The sequence below is a fragment of the Bos taurus genome, chromosome 11 (assembly GCF_002263795.3).
Source record: "Bos taurus isolate L1 Dominette 01449 registration number 42190680 breed Hereford chromosome 11, ARS-UCD2.0, whole genome shotgun sequence".
Taxonomy (NCBI): domain Eukaryota; kingdom Metazoa; phylum Chordata; class Mammalia; order Artiodactyla; family Bovidae; genus Bos; species Bos taurus.
In genome coordinates this window covers 26025530-26043682 of record NC_037338.1, presented here as the reverse complement: position 1 = coordinate 26043682, position 18153 = coordinate 26025530, and the positions used below count along the sequence as shown (strand labels likewise).

The window sequence follows — 18153 nt, the reverse complement described above, 5'->3', positions numbered from 1 at the left end:
GAATTCCAGTTGAGCTATTTCAAATCCTAAAAGATGATACTGTCAAAGTGCTGCACTCAATATGCCAGCAAATTTGGAAAACTCAGCAGGGGCCACAGGACTGGAAAAGGTCAGTTTTCATTCCAATCCCAAAGAAAGGCAATGCCAAAGAATGCTCAAATTACTGCACAATTGCATTCATCTCACGCGCTAGTAAAGTAATGCTCAAAATGCTCCAAGCCAGACTTTAACAGTACATGAACTGTGAACTTCCAGATGTTCAAGCTGGATTTAAAAGAGGCAGAGGAACCAGAGATCAAATTGCTAACATCCATTGGATCACTGAAAAAGCAAGAAAATCATCTATTTTTGCTTTACTGACTATGCCAAAGCCTTTGATTGTGTGGATCACAACACTGTGGGAAATTCTGAAAGAGACGGGAATACCAAACCACCTGACCTGCCTCCTGAGAAATCTGTATGCAGGTCAAGAGGCAACAGTTAGAACTGGACATGGAACAACAGACGGGTTCCAAATCAGGGAAGGAGTATGTCAAAGCTGTATATTGTGACCCTGCTTACTTAACTTATATGCAGAGTGCATCATGAGAAATGCTGGGCTGGATGAAGCACAAGCTGGAATCAAGATTGCTGGGAGAAATATCAATAACCTCAGATATATGCAGATGACATCACACTTATGGCAGAAAGCGAAGAAAAACCAAAGAGCCTCTTGATGAAAGGGAAAGAGAAGAGTGAAAAAGTTGGCTTAAAACTCAACATTCAGAAAACTAAAATCATGGCATCTGGTCCCATCACTTCATGCAAATAGATAGGGAAACAGTGGAAACAGTGACAGACTTTATTTTGGGGGAGCTCCAAAATCGCTACAGATGGTGACTGCAGCCATGAAATTAAAAGACGCTTGCTCCTTGGAAGAAAAGTTATGACAGTATATTAAAAAACAGAGGTATTACTTTGCCAACAAAGGTCCATCTAGTCAAAGCTATGGTTTTTCCAGTAGTCGTATGTGGATGTGAGAGTTGGACTATAAATAAAGCTGAGCACAAAAGAATTGGTGCTTTTGAACTGTGGTGTTGGAGAGGACTCTTGAGAGTCCCTTGGACTGCGAGGAGATCTCCAACCAGTCCATCCTAAAGGAAATCAGTCCTGAATATTCATGAGAAGGACTGATGTTGAAGCTGAATCTCCAATACTTTGGCCACCTGATGCAAACAACTGACTCATGTGAAAAGACCAGATGCTGGGAAAGATTGAAGGCGGGAAGAGAAGTGGACGACAGAGGATGAGATGGTTGGATGGCTTCACTGACTCAATGGAACTGAGTTTGAGCAAGCTCTGTGTGTTGGTGATGAACAGGGAAGCCTGGCGTGCTGCAGTCCATGGGGTCGCAAAGAGTCGGACACAACTGAGCGACTGAACTGAACTAAGTATCTATATATGTGCCTGTTTGCCATCTATTTTTCTTCTTTGGAGAAATGTCTATATTTTCTGCCCATTTTTTTGATTAGTTTGTTTTTTTTGTTGTTGTTCAGTTGAGTTGTTTATATATTTTGGAAATTAGGCCCTTGTTGGTTATATCTTTTGCAAATTTTTCTACCATCCTGTAGGCTGTTTTTTCATTTTGTTTGTGGTTTCTTTTACTGTTCAAAAGCTTGTAACTTTGATTAGGTCCCGTTTGTTTATTTTTGTTTTTATTTCTATTGCTTTGGGAGACTGACCTCCCCAGTGGCTCAGACGCTAAAGCGTCTGTCTACAATGCGGGGGACATGTGTATTCTGTGGGGTTTTTTGGATGTAATGTCCGGATAATGTCAATTAAGTCTAACTGTTCTATTGTATCACTTATGATCTGTTACTTATTCTGTCTAGAAGATCTGTCCATTGGTATGAGTGAGGTGTTGAAGCGTCCTACTTATTGTATTCCTGTCTATCTCTCCCATTGTCCGTTAGTATTTATGTATGAGGGTACTCCTGCATTAGGGGCATCTAGGCTGACAAGTGTACAGTCCTCTTGTTGTACTGATCCTGTTATCATTATCTAGTGTCCTTCTTTTTCTTTGTGGCCCTTGTTTTAAAGTCTATTTTGATATGAGTATTGAGACCCCTGTTTTCTTGTCTTTTCCATTTGCATGAAATCTTTCCCCATCCTTTCACTTTCAATCTATGTGTGTTTGTTGCCCTGAAGTGGGACTCTTATAGGCAGCATATTGTAGGCTCATGTTTTTTATTCAATTTGCCACCCTGTGCCATTTGATTGAAGCATTTAGTCCATTGCCATTTAAGGTAATTATTGACACATATGTATTCAAGCTATGTATTTATTGCCATTTTAAACTTTGTTTTATTATTGACTATATTTCTTCTTTTCCCTTTTTCTTTTATTTCTTTTGTATTATACTTATGTGCTCTTCTTTTTCATATTTTATGAATCTGTTGTATGTTTCTAATTTGTGGCTACCCCGTTCTTCAAGTACGTTAATCCCTTTCTGTATCTACTTGCTTTGGACTGGTAGTCGTATAGACTCAAACACATTCTAGGGGAAAACAAAACTATATGTTCTTACTCTCCTTCCCCACATTTTATGATTTTGATGTCCTCTTTTACATCTTCATGTTCATCCTTTTGCTGTTCATTGTGGTTGTCATTACTTTCATAGATTTTTTAAATTGTGTACCAGATTATTTAAGTGATTTACTTTCCAACTGTGATTTTCTCTTTCCTACAGATTCTTACTTCTTTTCTATTTAGAGAAGACCTTTCAGTATTTCCTTTAAGATAGGCTTAGTATTGCTATAATTCTTTTAGTTTTTGCTTGTCTGAGAAATTCTTTCCTTCTATTTTAAATAATAATCTTGCTGAGCAGAGTATTCTAGATTACAGATTTTTCTCTTTCAGTATTTGAATGTATCTTGCCATGCCCCTCTGGCCTGCAATAGTTTTTTAATTGGAGGATAATTACTTTACAATACTGTGATGGTTTTTGCCATACATCATCGAGAATCAGCCATAGGTATACATATGTCCCTTCCCTCTTGAACCCTCCCCTCCCACCTCCCTCCCCACCCCATCCCTCTAGGTTGTCACAGAGCATGGGCTTTGGGTTTCCTGCATCATACATCAAACTCCCACTGGCTATTTGTTTTACATATGAAATGTGTATGTTTTAATGCTATTCTCTCAGATTATCCCACCCTCTCCTTCCCTCAATGTATCCAAAAGTCTGTTCTTTATGTCTGTGTCTCCTTTGCTGCCCTGCAAGTAGGATCATAGATACTATCTTGTCTAGATTCCATATATATGTGTTAATATACAGTATCTGTCTTTCTCTTACTTCACTTTGTATAATAGACTCTAGGTTCATCCACCTCACTAGAACTGAGTCAAATGTGTTCCTTTTCATAGCAAGGTAATATTCCATCGTGTATATGTACCACAACTTCATTAACCATTCATCTGTCGATGGACATCGAGATTTCTTCCATGTCCTAGGTATTGTAAATAGCGCAGGAATGAACACTGGGGTACGTGTGTCTTTTTCAATTATGGTTTCCTCAGGGTTTATGCCCAGTAGTGGGATTGCTGGGTTGTGTGGTAGTTTTAGTCTAGTTTTTAAAGAGATCTCCATACTGTACTCCACAGTAGTTGTTATCAATTTAAACTCCCACCAACAGTGAAAGAGGGTTCCCTTTTCTCCACGTCCTCTCCAGCATTTATTGCTTGTAGACTTCTTGATGATGGCCATTCTGACCAGTATGAGATGATAGTTCACTGTAGCTTTGATTTTGGCCTGCAATATTTCTGTACAGAAATCAGCTAATAACCTTATAGGAGTTCCCTTGTAACTCTTTTCTGTTTTTCTCTTACTGCCTCTAGTATTTTCATTATCTCCTTTTTCAAATTGGTGTCTAGTAGTCTGCAGAGGCCTGTTTCATTATTTATTCTTTCAGGAGAATTCTCTTGTCTTTTACCTGGGAGTGGTTCCTCTATGTTTTCATTTTACTTGTACTTCTTTTACTCTGAGTTTAGAAGAAACAATCATCTACTGTTGCTTGAAGGGCTATTTATGTTGGCGTGTCCTTGTCTAGCTTGTGTGGATTTACTATATTTGGTATGAGGGCTGTATTTAGTGTGTGGATGCCTGTTGTGTCTTTCCTCAGCATGTGCTGGTGGTTATCACCTTGACAGGGAGTGTGCAGATGCAGCAGCCGGTGCCCAGTCCTGAGGGTCTTGGTGGTGGTGGTGGCTCAGATGCGCCCCTGGAGCATGCAGCGCGAGTGGAGGCAGTTCATGATCGTTGCTAGAGTTTGCAAGGGAGGTGGTGGTGGTTTGTCACCAACCCTGTAACCAGTGCAGGTGGGGTCCTGCCCTCTGTAAGTTTGTGCACAAAGAAAAAGGCTACAGTGGTGGATCCGCCCCCAGTGACACCTGGCCTCTAAGATGGCCTGGGCTTCCTCCATGCACACCCTCAGTTGTGGTCACACTAGATTCCAACAACATCTCCCAGGCTGTTTCTGCACAGCTAATCTTAGTCCTCTCTCCAGGTCTGATCTCTGAAAGCCTGAGTTCTGACACGTTCCCTGCCCACACTGGCAGACTGGTGTTTCAGGTTGCCACCAAGACCATCTGTACAGTTTTTCTTCTACTCTGGCTGCTGCATTCTCCTTTGAGGCTCTGAAGCTCCCCTTCCGTCCCGGCAGATCTCGCTGGTGAGGGGGCTTCCCAGGGTGCAGGAACCCTTCCTCTTCCACAGCTCCCTCCCAGGGGTGCAGGTCTCAGCCCATTCCTTTCTCATTTTCTTTTTAATCTTTTTTCCTATCCGGTTACCTGGAGACTTTCTTGCTCTTTCAGCAGTCTGAGGTATTCTGCCAGTATTCAGTAGATATTCTGTAAGAATCCTTCCACATGTAGATGTATTTTTGCATTTGTGGGAAAAGGGGAGCTTCATATCCTACCATGCCACCATCTTAACTGCTCCTCAGGTATGTGCCTTTTAAATAAATACTTCAGATGCTTCTCATGCCTCACCATTAGAGTAAAATGATGATACCTGTGAAAGTGACCCCACTTCCACTTTCCTACCAGACATAGCTGAGAATGCCTTAGAGAAGGAATGTGTCTAATATAAATGCTTAACCTTATACCTACAACTGTTAATAAATGCTCCCAATTTCATATTCCTGAAAACATAAGCAGAAACTTATAGGTGCTGAACCAAGTATACACTACTTAAAAACAGGTTAAAGGTAGGTCCCAAAAGATTCTTTTTATTTAAAAAATATTACATGTAATTATACAAATTTTTTAAGAGACTTAAAAATATCTCAGGAGTTGCACTAAGACAAACAATTCCACTTTTCCTTTAATAAATTACACATCTAAACTTTCCCCCCTTATTACTGTAATATTAACTAATAAAATATTACTTGTATTTGGAAAAGAAGAAAGAGGTTACATTACAGTTGAATTAGGTTCAGGAATCAAGCTCAATTTGTTTCCAAGACTTGGAAGAACTTCTTTTGTACTGTTCCAGTTCCTAAAACAAAAACATGTTTTACTAGTAAAAAACTTTAAAATTTAAACTAGGAGCCTTAAAACTGCCTTAGCATTTTTGGGGTGTAACAGTGTATCCTTTATAAAAGTATTATCACTCTCAAAATTTCTTGACAACTACTTTATAAATGACTATACTCGGGAGGTATCTTCTAGAAATGTAGTCTTCAGAGTATATCTATGTAGCCTAAGTAGCACTTGGAGATGAATTAAAATTTTAGACAAAATTATATTCTAAATAGTGCATCCACATTGTTTTTCAAGTAACAAAATTAGGCATTGTTATATGCATGCTTTGGGCTCCCTGGTGACTCAGCTGGTACAGAATATGCCTGCAATGCAGGAGACCTGGGTTTGATTCCTGGATTGGGAGATCCCTTGGAGAAGGGAACAGCTACCCACTGCAGTATTCTGGCTGGAGGAATTCCATGCACTGTATAGTCCATGGGGTCACAAAGAGTCAGACATGACTGAATGACTTTCACATTCATGGATGCTTTAAGAATACAAAAATGATCTTATTTTTAAACATTTGCTGTTCAACTCTTGTCAAATTGTGGTTGAAGTTAGGAAAATATCAATATTTAAAATGTACATATCCTTTGACCCAGTGATTATACCTTTAGACATCCATCATATAGCACAATAGAGAAGAGCAGAAGGATATTCACTGCACTGTCTACTGGCATGCAATCGGAAATGGCTTAGACATCTCACGGTAAGGACTGATTAAATACCTCAGTGCTCACTGATGCCTGACTTTGTAGGCAGCCAACAAAAATAATAGTGCTGTATGTGCCAAATGAGAAAGGCAGCTAGGTGGAGAGAGGGCAGGACACTCCCATTTTCTATATTATATACTTATGTGTCTTGATTTTTTTCACCATTGAGTATATGTTACTTTTACAATTCATAAAACAAAGATAAACTTGAGTGGAGGTGGGAAAACCTTCATGAGACAACTAACATGCAAAAGGGACCATCTAAGGGGATTGTCTTTTGGCTTCTTCCATGTTGTTCAGTGTCTAAGTGTACAAAGTGTATCATTGTTTCAGATAAGCAAAAAGTGGTTACTCTGCAAGATAAGGCAATCCCTGCCCTTTGCCTAATGTAACTGAAGTTCATAGTTGCGAGGAAAAGAAAACTGCACTCTCATTTTCAGAAAAATGGCAGATGATCTCTTTCGTACATATATTCTAAGTCATTGAAATTTAAATGTTGAAAGTTTCAAAACACTATAATGACTTTGAAGAAAATTTTTTCCATAGTATTAACTCCAAAGTAGTCTTTATAGCTTGGTTTAATTTTAATGACATTAACTCAGTTCACCAGTTATCTTACCTGTAACTTATGGTTTCAAGGATTGTTAGCTCATAAAGAATAAACAGTAATCAGTTACCACAAACTTTGCCTTTAATTGGAAGTGCTGAATTATTATTTTTTTTTTACCAATGGTAATGGTGAGGGCATTGCTCTGAGATGCTGTGCTCGTAGTTTCTCCCTTCTGGAAGCTGTAAAGTGACAGAACTGGGCTGGTCCCCCAGCTACGCCAGGAGGAGGATGGAGAGTAACTGGCGTGATACAGAACTCACTGTGTTCACTAGATCTTTAGTACTGCTTTCATGCGACCTCAGCATTATGTGATGATGTTTTAAAGGAACAGCAACTAAGAGGGCTCTCTTTGCACTACAGTTCTTCATGGCCACTCTAGAGAGTCACTTTAAAAGAGAAAGCAAAACCAAAAAGGGTTTCTACCCTGCTTCTTAAAAGCTTCTAAAGTTTTCAAATATAAATATATATAATGCTTAAAACACCATCTTCAATCGAGGACAGTAAAAACATTTCCCCCCAACATGTAAATCAATCGATGTAAATCAATCAGTGTGTGTCTGTGTTTAAATTATAGGCCTAGGGATTATAAATAGAGTTTTTTGAAAATGGGGATTCAAAATGTATATGTATGGTTGAACCAAGAAGACCTTAAAAATAACTGTTTACCCAAACCTTTTCCATTTTTTTTTTTTGCTTTGACAATAAAAATATAGAAAAGAGGTAGAAGGATTCAGCAAGTGCTTTCTATACTTGACTCCCTTAAAATCAGGAGTGCTTTAAAACTGGAAGACTTTTAAAAAATAGTAAATACCAAGGAACTATTTTCTGGTGCCCATGTCAAGTCTGACAAAAGAGAGCTAATTAGGAAAGACATTTAGTCTGCAGAAAAGGTGAAAAGGGGTCTTAAGGTTGATCCTCAAACCAGGGGGACTAATTTCAGTCTCTGTGAGGATCTTCATGCATCAGTGGGGACTGGGAGCAAAAGGGATTCTGGACAGTGATCATAAATGACATGTTCTACTATCAAGAACTTAAAGCATTATGGAATACTGTGTCTCAGTGCCTCCCCTTTCACTGGCAGGATAATGTAACAGAAGTATGGTTTAAGTAAAGTGTGGTTTAAAGGAACACATCTTTCTTGCCTGATGATTCTACATGACTTGGGCTTTTTTAAAGGCTCAGTATTAGAGGAACTGAACGGGACTCATGAATTAGCCTATCTTAGAAGTGGCGTGCTCTGATTTCATTGCCAAAGCTTAAGGGTACCACACTTTTTGTTTGATGCCTGATTATTTAAGCCACTAATAATGAGACTTGGGGATGGGAGGGAGTCATATGGAGGATCACGTCTGGACTCGGACAGACCGAGGGCCAGCCCTCCACTCATATGCCACTGGATTATTTTCAGTGAAATAAGATGTCATCTTTCTTCCTAGGAAGGACAAGAATCAGTAACTGTTTGGGTTGAAGGGCAGACACACAGCACACAGTACAGACGTCAAGTAGTTACCAGTTGCTTTTAGGTAGGGATGTAATTTTGTGTGATTATGGAAAGCCTTGAATGAGACATTCCTTTTAGGTGGCTATTCTTCTTCTAATAGGCAAATCAAATCTAAAGATTATAATGCTGTTTTCACTGAAAAATGTTAGCATAGCAATAATCATTAAAAGATCAAGAAGGCAGTGTTTTTAGAAAGAGCTGTAGACTAGATTTTCACCTACGGCAGATGAATTCTTTTGTAGGCTATGTTAATAAAAGTGGCATTGACTATCTTGCCCATATAAAAAATGAAAATGTATTGTTAAATGTTTAGTAGGAGATAGGGGTTTTTCAAAATTAATCTACAGAGAGTTTTCTCACACATAAATCAGCTTCTGTGTTTATCAGTAGACAACTGGAAACAATGTAAGCCCCTGAAACGGCTTTGGAAGAACGTGCAAGAATATATAAAGTTGTGGATATTAGAATGTCAAAATTTGGAAGTGAACATGTATAAAATAATTGAGTATCAACTGCTAATCATTAGCATGACTTTTAAAGCAGAGGTGGGTACTACATGTGCAAACTAAAATCAATTCATCTACTAAAAGACCATGAATGAAACTGCTTCAGAGGCAAAATTCGGACATTATAACTTTTCAAGTGAGTCTAAAAAAAAGTTTGTCCAGAGAATGTGGTAATTAGTGAGGTACAAGGGAAGAACGATACAGGTATTGTGGGGCTGCTTTCCAGTTGTACTCAAAACTCATATGGTTTTAGGTCAGTTAGGGATGATGGATTTGAATGTGAAACCTTAAGATGCTCAGAAATACTCCTGCCCTTTAATAATAAATGTATAAAAGGGATCACTGTATAATATAAACAGATAATCTTATCAACAATGGCAGTTAGTCACTAACTCCTAGATAAATATTAATTCAGAGATGACTTCCAACTAATCTCTATAGCCAAGCTGCAAAACACAGTAAGGGTTACATGAGGTCATTTTAGTGTTCCTGCAACATGCCTCTCATTTTGCTACAGCTATAATACCCTCTAAGTATTCATGACATGTTTTTCAGAAGTCTTCTGTACTTAAAATGTTTTGCTTACTTATTCTAGGGCCCCAGAAGGTAAAAGGCGACTGCTGAGAAAAAAAAAGGCCCTGGTCCCTGCTCACAGTGGGTGGTTGTGTTCAGCTTATCCTAGCAACAGTTATACAGCTCTACAAATCCCACCTGAGAGGTGGTCAGGGCGTTTCATTTACTGTGCTTATTATATAAGGTTATATTCTTCACAATGACTCGCTTTATCAAACTAAAAGGAGATCCAGGAAAATCTCAGTATTGGATCATGATAAAAATTTACCAACTCTTACATTCTTATATCAGGCTGTGTATCACAAATGGTGCTACCTGGCACATATATGGAAAGCAGTCTCCACTTTTAATCACTTTCCTGAGAGTTCCTGGGTTTTGTCAAGTATGTGCTTTCAGATTAGGCAGTCCTTAATCTTTCTGATATGAGAAAAGTATGTGTGCTGCTGTGCTTAGTCGCTCAGTCATGTCCATCTCTTTGCAATCCCATGGACTGTACCTGCCAGGTTCCTCTGTCCATGGGGATTCTTCAGGCAAGAATACTGGAATCAGTTGCCACGCCCTCCTCCAGGGGATCTTCCCAACCCAGGGATCGAACCTAGGTCTGCCACATTGCAGGCAGATTCTTTACCGTCTGAGCCACCAAGAAAAGTATGGATATATCTAAATGTCCTAATAAAAAACAAAACCTTCTAATAATCCCACAAATAAAAGAATATTATGGAAGTGTTTTCCCAACAGCGAGGTAAGAATCACTACCCATCTTCCACATAAAGTATACTGGCAAGTCCAAAAAGCATATGTGAACACTAAGTCATCTCTGGGTGGTAGAATGTTATGTGATCTTTAGTTCCTTCTTTATGCATATCAGAATTTATATATATATAAATAGTGAAGATATACTATTTAAATAATTTTGAAAGGAAAAAGTTAAGTAAATAAGTTGAGAAAAATTTATGGAATTCTAAGTATATTTCTGTGATAAAACTCAAGATGAAATAAATGTTGAGGATAATACCTGATCCTTCTGAATTCTCATCTCATCAACTTCACTTTCAGCATATTGAGGGTCTTTTGCAGGGTCCTTGACATCTTTTAGTGTGTTGATACTCTGAAATCACAATTTGTTAAGTCACTTCATGCTCATAACCAAAAACCTTCAATGACCATCATCTACCTCACAAGCCAAGTTCCTGTTTCTTGGGCAGCCAGTGAAGGCTGATCTTTTGAGCCTTCATCAACACTGAAGGCCAATTCAAATTCCCCAGGTTCTCTCTCCCTCTTGGATACTGTTTCTCCCTTCTCTAACAACCAGAAAGAGCTCTGTTTGGAAGCAGAGTGAGAAAAGTGTCTTACCCATTGTTTCAGCCCCACGGGGTCAGACAGACAGTAGATTTTAAGCAAGTGTTTAACTGATTTGAGTAAGTAGAAAACAAAGTTACTATAATAGGCCTGTTTGAACATTTCCCAATAACTGATGAATAACAGCAAAAGCGAAAAGGCGAAAGTCGCTCAGTCATGTCTGACTCTTTGCAACCCCATTGGACTATTCGGTTCATAGAATTCTCCAGGCTAGAATACTGGAGTGGGTAGCCTTTCCCTTCTCCAGGGGATCTTCCCAGCCCAGGGATCAAACCCAGGTCTCCCGCATTGCAGGCGGATACTTTACCAGCTGAGCCACAAGGGGAAGCCCAACTGTTGAATAGTGCTGAAAATTCTTGCTTTAAAAGAATGAGAAATAGATACCTTTGGTGGAAAGAGCTTTTCATACACTTTTTTCCACAGGTCCATTGGTGAACGGGCATGAAGCTTTCCAATGTCATTATCAGGAAGAGGAGGGGGTCCTAGAATTGGAAGTTTTAATTCAAATGACTGCATTGACTAAAACATTATAAACTATTACTATCAATAAAACAGATGATACTTAAATCTTAGATCACTCATTTCCTTTTCTTCTATAATCACCATTAAAATTTATCTCAACCCAGTGTAACAAGGCCACTGGGACAGATTCTAGTACCAGAGGGAGAGGAGCCAGAGTAATGAGTAAATTGTAATTCTCTTTCCATGCACTTACGTAGATGCTCAGGAAAAATAGAAAATATGACATTCTCATGTGTTTGTGAATGTTTAAGGAAACAGATGTTCTTATGTGCTGTTGAATAGAATGCAAATTGTGACAGCTATACTGGAGGGTAATATGGCACCAGTAAATACTATTAAAATACAAAAAAAGATCACATCCTATTACCCAGAAATTCTAGTTTGAGTGTTTATCTTAGAAATACCTGCATACACACATTAAGGATTTCACAGAGCCGCATTATTTGTATTAGTGAAAAAATGGCCTCAGCTGAAATGTCCATCAATAGAGGTACAGTGAACTAAATTCCTATGCGTAGCCATGCTCTGGAACACTCTCCAGCAGCCAAAGTTCCAGACAGACCTATGTGCCGCGTTAATATGGAGAAAGCACTAAGGTGTATTGAGTAAAAAAGGAAAACTTCAAGATGACACAGAATAATACAACTGTATTAAAACAAGTCGTCTTTTTTCTGTACCACATTCACATGTATAGAAAATGGAATATTAAACTTGATCATATATGTACTGCCTGTATAACTTAAAAATTAATGTGAAAAATTTGAAAATATGCTGCCACTTCTTGGACATTTTTCAATGCATAGTCTGAGATATCTCATTCTTTCTATGCTAGCATCTACATTGCTCACTGTTTCACTCTATCTTTCAGGGCCTCCTTACGACTTTGGTGGCTAAGATAGTGATCACACCCACCACTCTTACCCAGATTTCCCAAATTTCCTCCTTGTCCTCACTTGTGTGTGTGTGTATTAAGCTGTACACAAGTTTATCACCTTTGTAGGCTCATGTATCCCTGACCACAGTCAAGACACTGAACAGTTTCATTCCCAGGAAGATCCCTCGTGTTGCTCTTTTATAACCAAACCCACCTCCTTCTCAATCCCTCTCCCCCCCTCCCTCCCCGCCTACAGTTCTGTCCCTAACCTCTGACAACCATTAATCTTCCCTACATTTCTAAAATTTCTTCATTCCAGAATTTTATATAAATAGAACTGTATGTAACATTTTCTGATCGGCTTTTAAAATTCAGTATAATTCTCTGGAGAGTAAACCAAGTTGCTGTATATATCAATAGTTTGTTCCTTTTCATTGCTGAGTAGTAAGTATTCCATGGTATGGATATACCACAGTTTATCCATTTACCTGTTGAATGATGTCTGGGTTGTTTCCACTTTTGGGCTATTACAAATAAACATATCATGAACATCTATGTACAGATTTTTATGTGAACATACATTTTCATTTCTCTCAAATAAATGTCAAATAGTGCAATTTCTAGGTCATATGGTAGCTATATGATTAGTTCTATAAGAAACCATCAAACTGTTTTCAAGAGTGGTTGACCAGCTGCTATGGAGGTTCCTTAAAAAACTAAAAAAAAGCTATCATATGACCCTGCAGTCCTGCTCCTGGGCATTTATCTGGAGAAAAACATGATCTGAAAGGATACATGCACCCCAGTGTTCACTGCAGCACTGTTTATAAAAGCCCAGACCTGGAAGCAACCTAATGTCCATCAACAGAGGGATGGATAAAGATGTGGTGTATATATATTTACAATGGAATATTACTCAGCCACTAAAAAGAATGAAATAATGCCATTTGCAGCAACATGGATGGACCTAGAGAGTGTCGTCATTCTGAGTAAAGTAAGTCAGAGAGGGAGAAATATTGTATGATATCCCTTATCTGTGGAATCTAAAAAGAAATAATGCAAATGAACTTACAAAACAGAAAGACTCACAGACTTAGAGAATGAACTTATGATTGCTGGGGGAAGGGGAGAGTTGGGGAGTTTGGGAAGGTCATGTACACACTGCTATATCTAAAATGGATAACCAAAAGGACCTATGGTCTAGTACGTGGAACTCTGCTCAATGTCATGTGGCAGCCTGGATGGGAGTGGGGCTTGGGGGAGAATGGACACATGTATGGCTGAGTCCCTTTGCTGTTCACCTGAAACTGCCACAACACTGTTCATCAGCTATGCTCCAATACAAAAGGCAGTTAATGTATGTTAAGTCGCTTCAGTCATGTACAACTCGTTGTGACCCCATGGACTGCAGCCCACCAGGCTCCTCCATCCACGTGATTTTCCAAGAAAGAATACTGGAGGGGGTTGTCATGCCATCCTCCAGAATACAAAATAAAAAATTCAAAAGAAAAAGAGTGTCTATTTTACATTCCTGCCAGCAATGTATGAGTGATCCAATTTCTCCACATCCTCTCACCAGCACTTGGTGTTACCACTATATTTTAACTATTCTGGTAAGTGTGTGGTAATATCTCAATGTAGTTTCAATTTGCATTTTCATGTAAAAAAATGTATTAAATATCTTTTCATGTGCTTATTTGCCATTATTGTATATCCGTAATGAAAATATCTGGCCATATCTTTTACATATTTTCGAATTGGATTTTTTTTTACTGTTATATATTCAAGATACTAGTCCTTTGTAAAGCATGTAGTTCGAAATTTCTCCCAGATTGTAGCATATCTTTTTATTCTTTTCACATGGGCTTTTAAGAGCAAAAGTTTTTAACTTTGATGAGGTCCAAGCTCCATGATTTTTTAAATTCAGTATTTTTTGACCTTTTTCTGACCTCTGACTACTTACAGGGGCAAAAGATTTCCATCAGCATTTCTATCATTACACACAGTGATTCTCACTGCTAATGAAATTAAGTTGGCAATTATAATAATTGTAATTATAAAAATCAGTCTTTATAATCACTCATTAACACCTCTGTTCTTTTCATTCCAATTCAATCTATAATCCCATGACAAAGATCTCTACATTTGAAGTCAACTTCAGCATGTAAGAGTAATGGGGGGTGGGAAAAAAGAAAACCACTGTCCATTGGTGTTAAAACCAAACTATGCCAACCCCAGAGTACAGAGGTGCTAGGCCCCAAAATCTCTACAATGAGATTACGTCTGTGAGAAGACAGGGAGCTTGACCACATAAACTCTTGAAATTTCTTCTGCTTCGTGAGTCTAGGGATAAGTATAGGAAACATACCAACATCCCATTAGATGAAGCATTTACATAACAAAAAATTAAGCCATACCTAGTTAATGCAACTGTGTTCTTTTGAGTTATTCCAACACTTGAATTTCTTATATTTTTCATCATTGCTTATAATATATAGCTTTGAATTTCCTGACTACTCTATCCTTCTGATTTTCTTTTAAACCCAAGGAGCTAAAATTTAAAAGTACCTGGAAATCAGTGAGGGAAAGAAAGTACATGCAATTTTTTTTTAGTGGTATAGAGATCAGAAATCAGTTGCTCATATGCCAACATCCCTTTCATCACAAATATGTCAATGTGATGCATTCTGCATCAATACAATGTATACAAATAAATACACAAGACATGACGACAATAATAATGAAACCAGAAACTGTGGTTAGGGTTAGGAGATGTTGGAGATGAAGTGAACAGGCAGTAGGATAAAATCAATAAGCAATTAAAACAAATGGAACAATCTTAATAAGTTCACCAACCTATCTGACTTAAAGAATCCAATCCTGCTGTGATAAACAGAGGTTTATTCTGATCCACACATATTGATTTGCTACACGGATAAGAAGAAAAAAGAATCTAATTTAGTTCAGCAATCAAATATCCTGCCATTCCCTACTGTAAATACAAGAGCCAAGTTTTATATCTAGCCCCTATGAGAGCATTTCTCAAAATAAGTGAATGATTATTAACTTAACCAATTCAAAAAATAAAGTATAGCTCTAATAAAGATATTATAGGAGAAAAAAAGACCCAAATTACCTCAAATCAAAACCAAGAAAGATAGCAAGGTTAAGAAAAATACTTACTAAAATGATCAATTCCATTTCTAATATAAAATAGTGATAACAGTGGGAAAGCTACTAAAATAAGGGGAAAGGAAGTAACAGGATCAAGGAAACAAGCATAATAGTATGATTATTTTATTCTAGTTTCCAACTACTATATAACATTTTAGTTGTAAAATATGATAAATATTTAAATAATATAAGAAGCAAGAGATAATATGAAATTATCTAAGAACAGTCATCTGAGGCATTTTTCCCAGTCAAGAAACAAGAGACTTGTGAGAACAATAATCAGATGAGAGAATACCAAAATAAAAAGTAAAAGATATTAAAAAATATTTTAATGCTACCTTTTGTTGATGCCAAATGCCAATTGGTTAATAACTCCACGTATTTTTAGTAATAGAGCTTCTGATTTACTGGTAAACTAAAAAGAAAAAAATCAGGACAATAAATTACATGCTCAGCTTTCAAATCACAGAAAGAGGTAAAATAAACATGGCTTTCAACAAGTACAGACTGCAGAGAGAATTACTATTTATTTGCCCAACAAAATCTCCTGTTTGAGTAAACAAAACAAAACCCGAATAAAGGAAAAGAAAGAAATCTCGATAAATTTGTTTTAACTCACTCTTCAAATTTCATGAGTGCACGATATATTTATTGTATGTACTTGTGTTTATGCACTGATCATTTCAGCTACTCCCACAAATGGACTGTAATCATTACCAAAATGCAATCTGGTTGGTTAAAAAATAGGAGGTATGTATCATAAATAACTTTTCCATCCAAACGCATACTGTTGTCCTCAAAGCAGTTAATGTGGGAGCTGCAGACTAGTCTAACAATACTGATACTCACTGAAAACAACTTTAAAACTTCTCTTCAGATTTGCCTTTAAAGTTTGCAAAGTAGGCTACTGATTCTTCTCAGTGGTGGTCTATAGCCAAGTGATCATAACCAGAATATTTTAGAAGAACGAAACTGCATGGGTGCTGTTATCATTAAGCTGAGAAATCAGATGAAAACCAGGACATATGGCTACCCTACAAAACCTTTTAAGACTAATTTTGAATGTTTGGAAATACAAAGGTCACCCAGCCAATTCAGAATGACTAAGATGTATGAAAGTAGGAAAAACAATCTTGAACCAAAATGAAATGTAATTATAAGGTAAAAAGTTCAGTGTTCAGAATAAGATTCGTTCAAGACCTGGGTTTTATCCCTAGGTTGGGAAGATACCCTGGAGAAGGGAAAGACTATTCACTCCAGTATTCTGGCCTGGAGAATTCCACAGTCCAGGGGGGTCACAAAGATTCAGACACAACTGAGTTTCACTTTCACTTTTCAGATTAAGAACAGGCTCCCAGGGAAAGGGCCTCCCTGGTAGCTCAGAAGGTAAAGAATCTGCCTGCAATGTAGAAGACCTGGGTTCAATTCCTGGATGGGGAAGATCCTCTGGAGAAGGGACTGGCAACCCACTCCAGTATTCTTGTCTGGAAAATTCCACAGACAGAGGAACCTGGCGGGCTACAGTCCATGAGATCCCAAAGAGTCGGACTGAGCGACGAACACTTAACTTCCCAGGGGGAAGCTATTCAAGGGAGAACACTCATGTGACTATATAAGATTTGATACATTTTAAAAATTGAAACTATTTTATGCTTCTATTGAGACAATATTCTAATATGAAAACTTCAGTTGAATTTTAAAAACACAACTTTTTATCATCATCATTGTATTCTCTGTTATGTTCCCTATATGGTGAGGAAAAAAAACCTCATCACAAGTGTATTTCATAGGACTGCAGGGCTGGGAGGACATGAGAAGTTTTTCTAATTCAACCCCATCCCTACCCCTATCTGCTGCATCAGTTGCCTCGAAAATATCCTCCACAAATATATGTAGAGTTCTACTTATGAACTCAATGCCTGGGAATTCATGATCTCCAAAAGCAACTCATTCCATTTTCAGATAATGGCAGTATTAGAAATTTCTTAATTTGAACTAAACCCCATTGATTCCTTATTCTTGACTCTAAGAAAGCATACATTTAACCCCTTTCCCGTGGATCAGTCCTTCAAATATTTAAAGACTGTTATCACATTCCAAATGCCAGAATATCATTTTATGCTGTTCCTCATATATCATAATTTTAAGTTCCCTACCATCCTGGGGTCTCTCCACTGAATCTGGTCCTACTTACCAATGTTTTTCTCTTTTTAATTAACTTGATCAGATTGCTCATATTACTGAATTAGTATTCTTGACTGAATTACAAAGGATAAACTATGTTTAAAAAAAAAAAACAAAACTGCTGCGTATCATTGAACCTTGGAAAGCAGAAAGTACCCAAGTCTGGACTCAAGGGTCAGAGTGGAAGCGAAACTGAAAGGTGGGGCCTTGTTAGCTCTGGCCGCTCTCCTTGATTTGGGAAGCTAGAAAAGCTGTACGGTTTCCATGGTGGTCCAGAGTGCTTTTCTAAAGCCAACCTCTGATTTACTGACAGCTGAGATGAAAGATTCTCAGATCCTTTCCCCAGTCCCTGGACTTCTAGGGTCTTGAGAGCCATGATTAATTGCAGGTCTGCTGTGGCCTGGGTTGATCTGACTTCATCTGTTATTACATTCTTACTGATAAGACCAGACTGGGCACTGATGGATCATCAAAATGTAATCTGTTTCTAAACAAAGAGAGGGATTTTCCTCAGCTAACTAAACAGAAGTAAATGTGGAGCTTTATCTAGAAGCGAAAGTAAGAAACTATAAGAT

The 18153-nt window shown here is 37.9% G+C and overlaps 1 protein-coding gene across 1 annotated transcript in view; it reads right to left on the bottom strand.

The window, feature by feature from the left end:
* Nucleotides 1–5247: 5247 nt before the first annotated feature.
* DYNC2LI1 (dynein cytoplasmic 2 light intermediate chain 1) overlaps nucleotides 5248–18153 on the bottom strand; it is a 38106-nt gene continuing 25200 nt past the window's right edge. The window contains exons 9-13 of the mRNA NM_001038051.2: nucleotides 15733–15809; nucleotides 15077–15147; nucleotides 11209–11306; nucleotides 10481–10573; nucleotides 5248–5536 (exon numbers count right to left, since the gene is read on the bottom strand). Coding sequence (NP_001033140.1) covers nucleotides 5474–5536; nucleotides 10481–10573; nucleotides 11209–11306; nucleotides 15077–15147; nucleotides 15733–15809 — 402 coding nt within the window. The 3' untranslated portion in view covers nucleotides 5248–5473. The remainder of the gene's footprint in view (nucleotides 5537–10480; nucleotides 10574–11208; nucleotides 11307–15076; nucleotides 15148–15732; nucleotides 15810–18153) is intronic.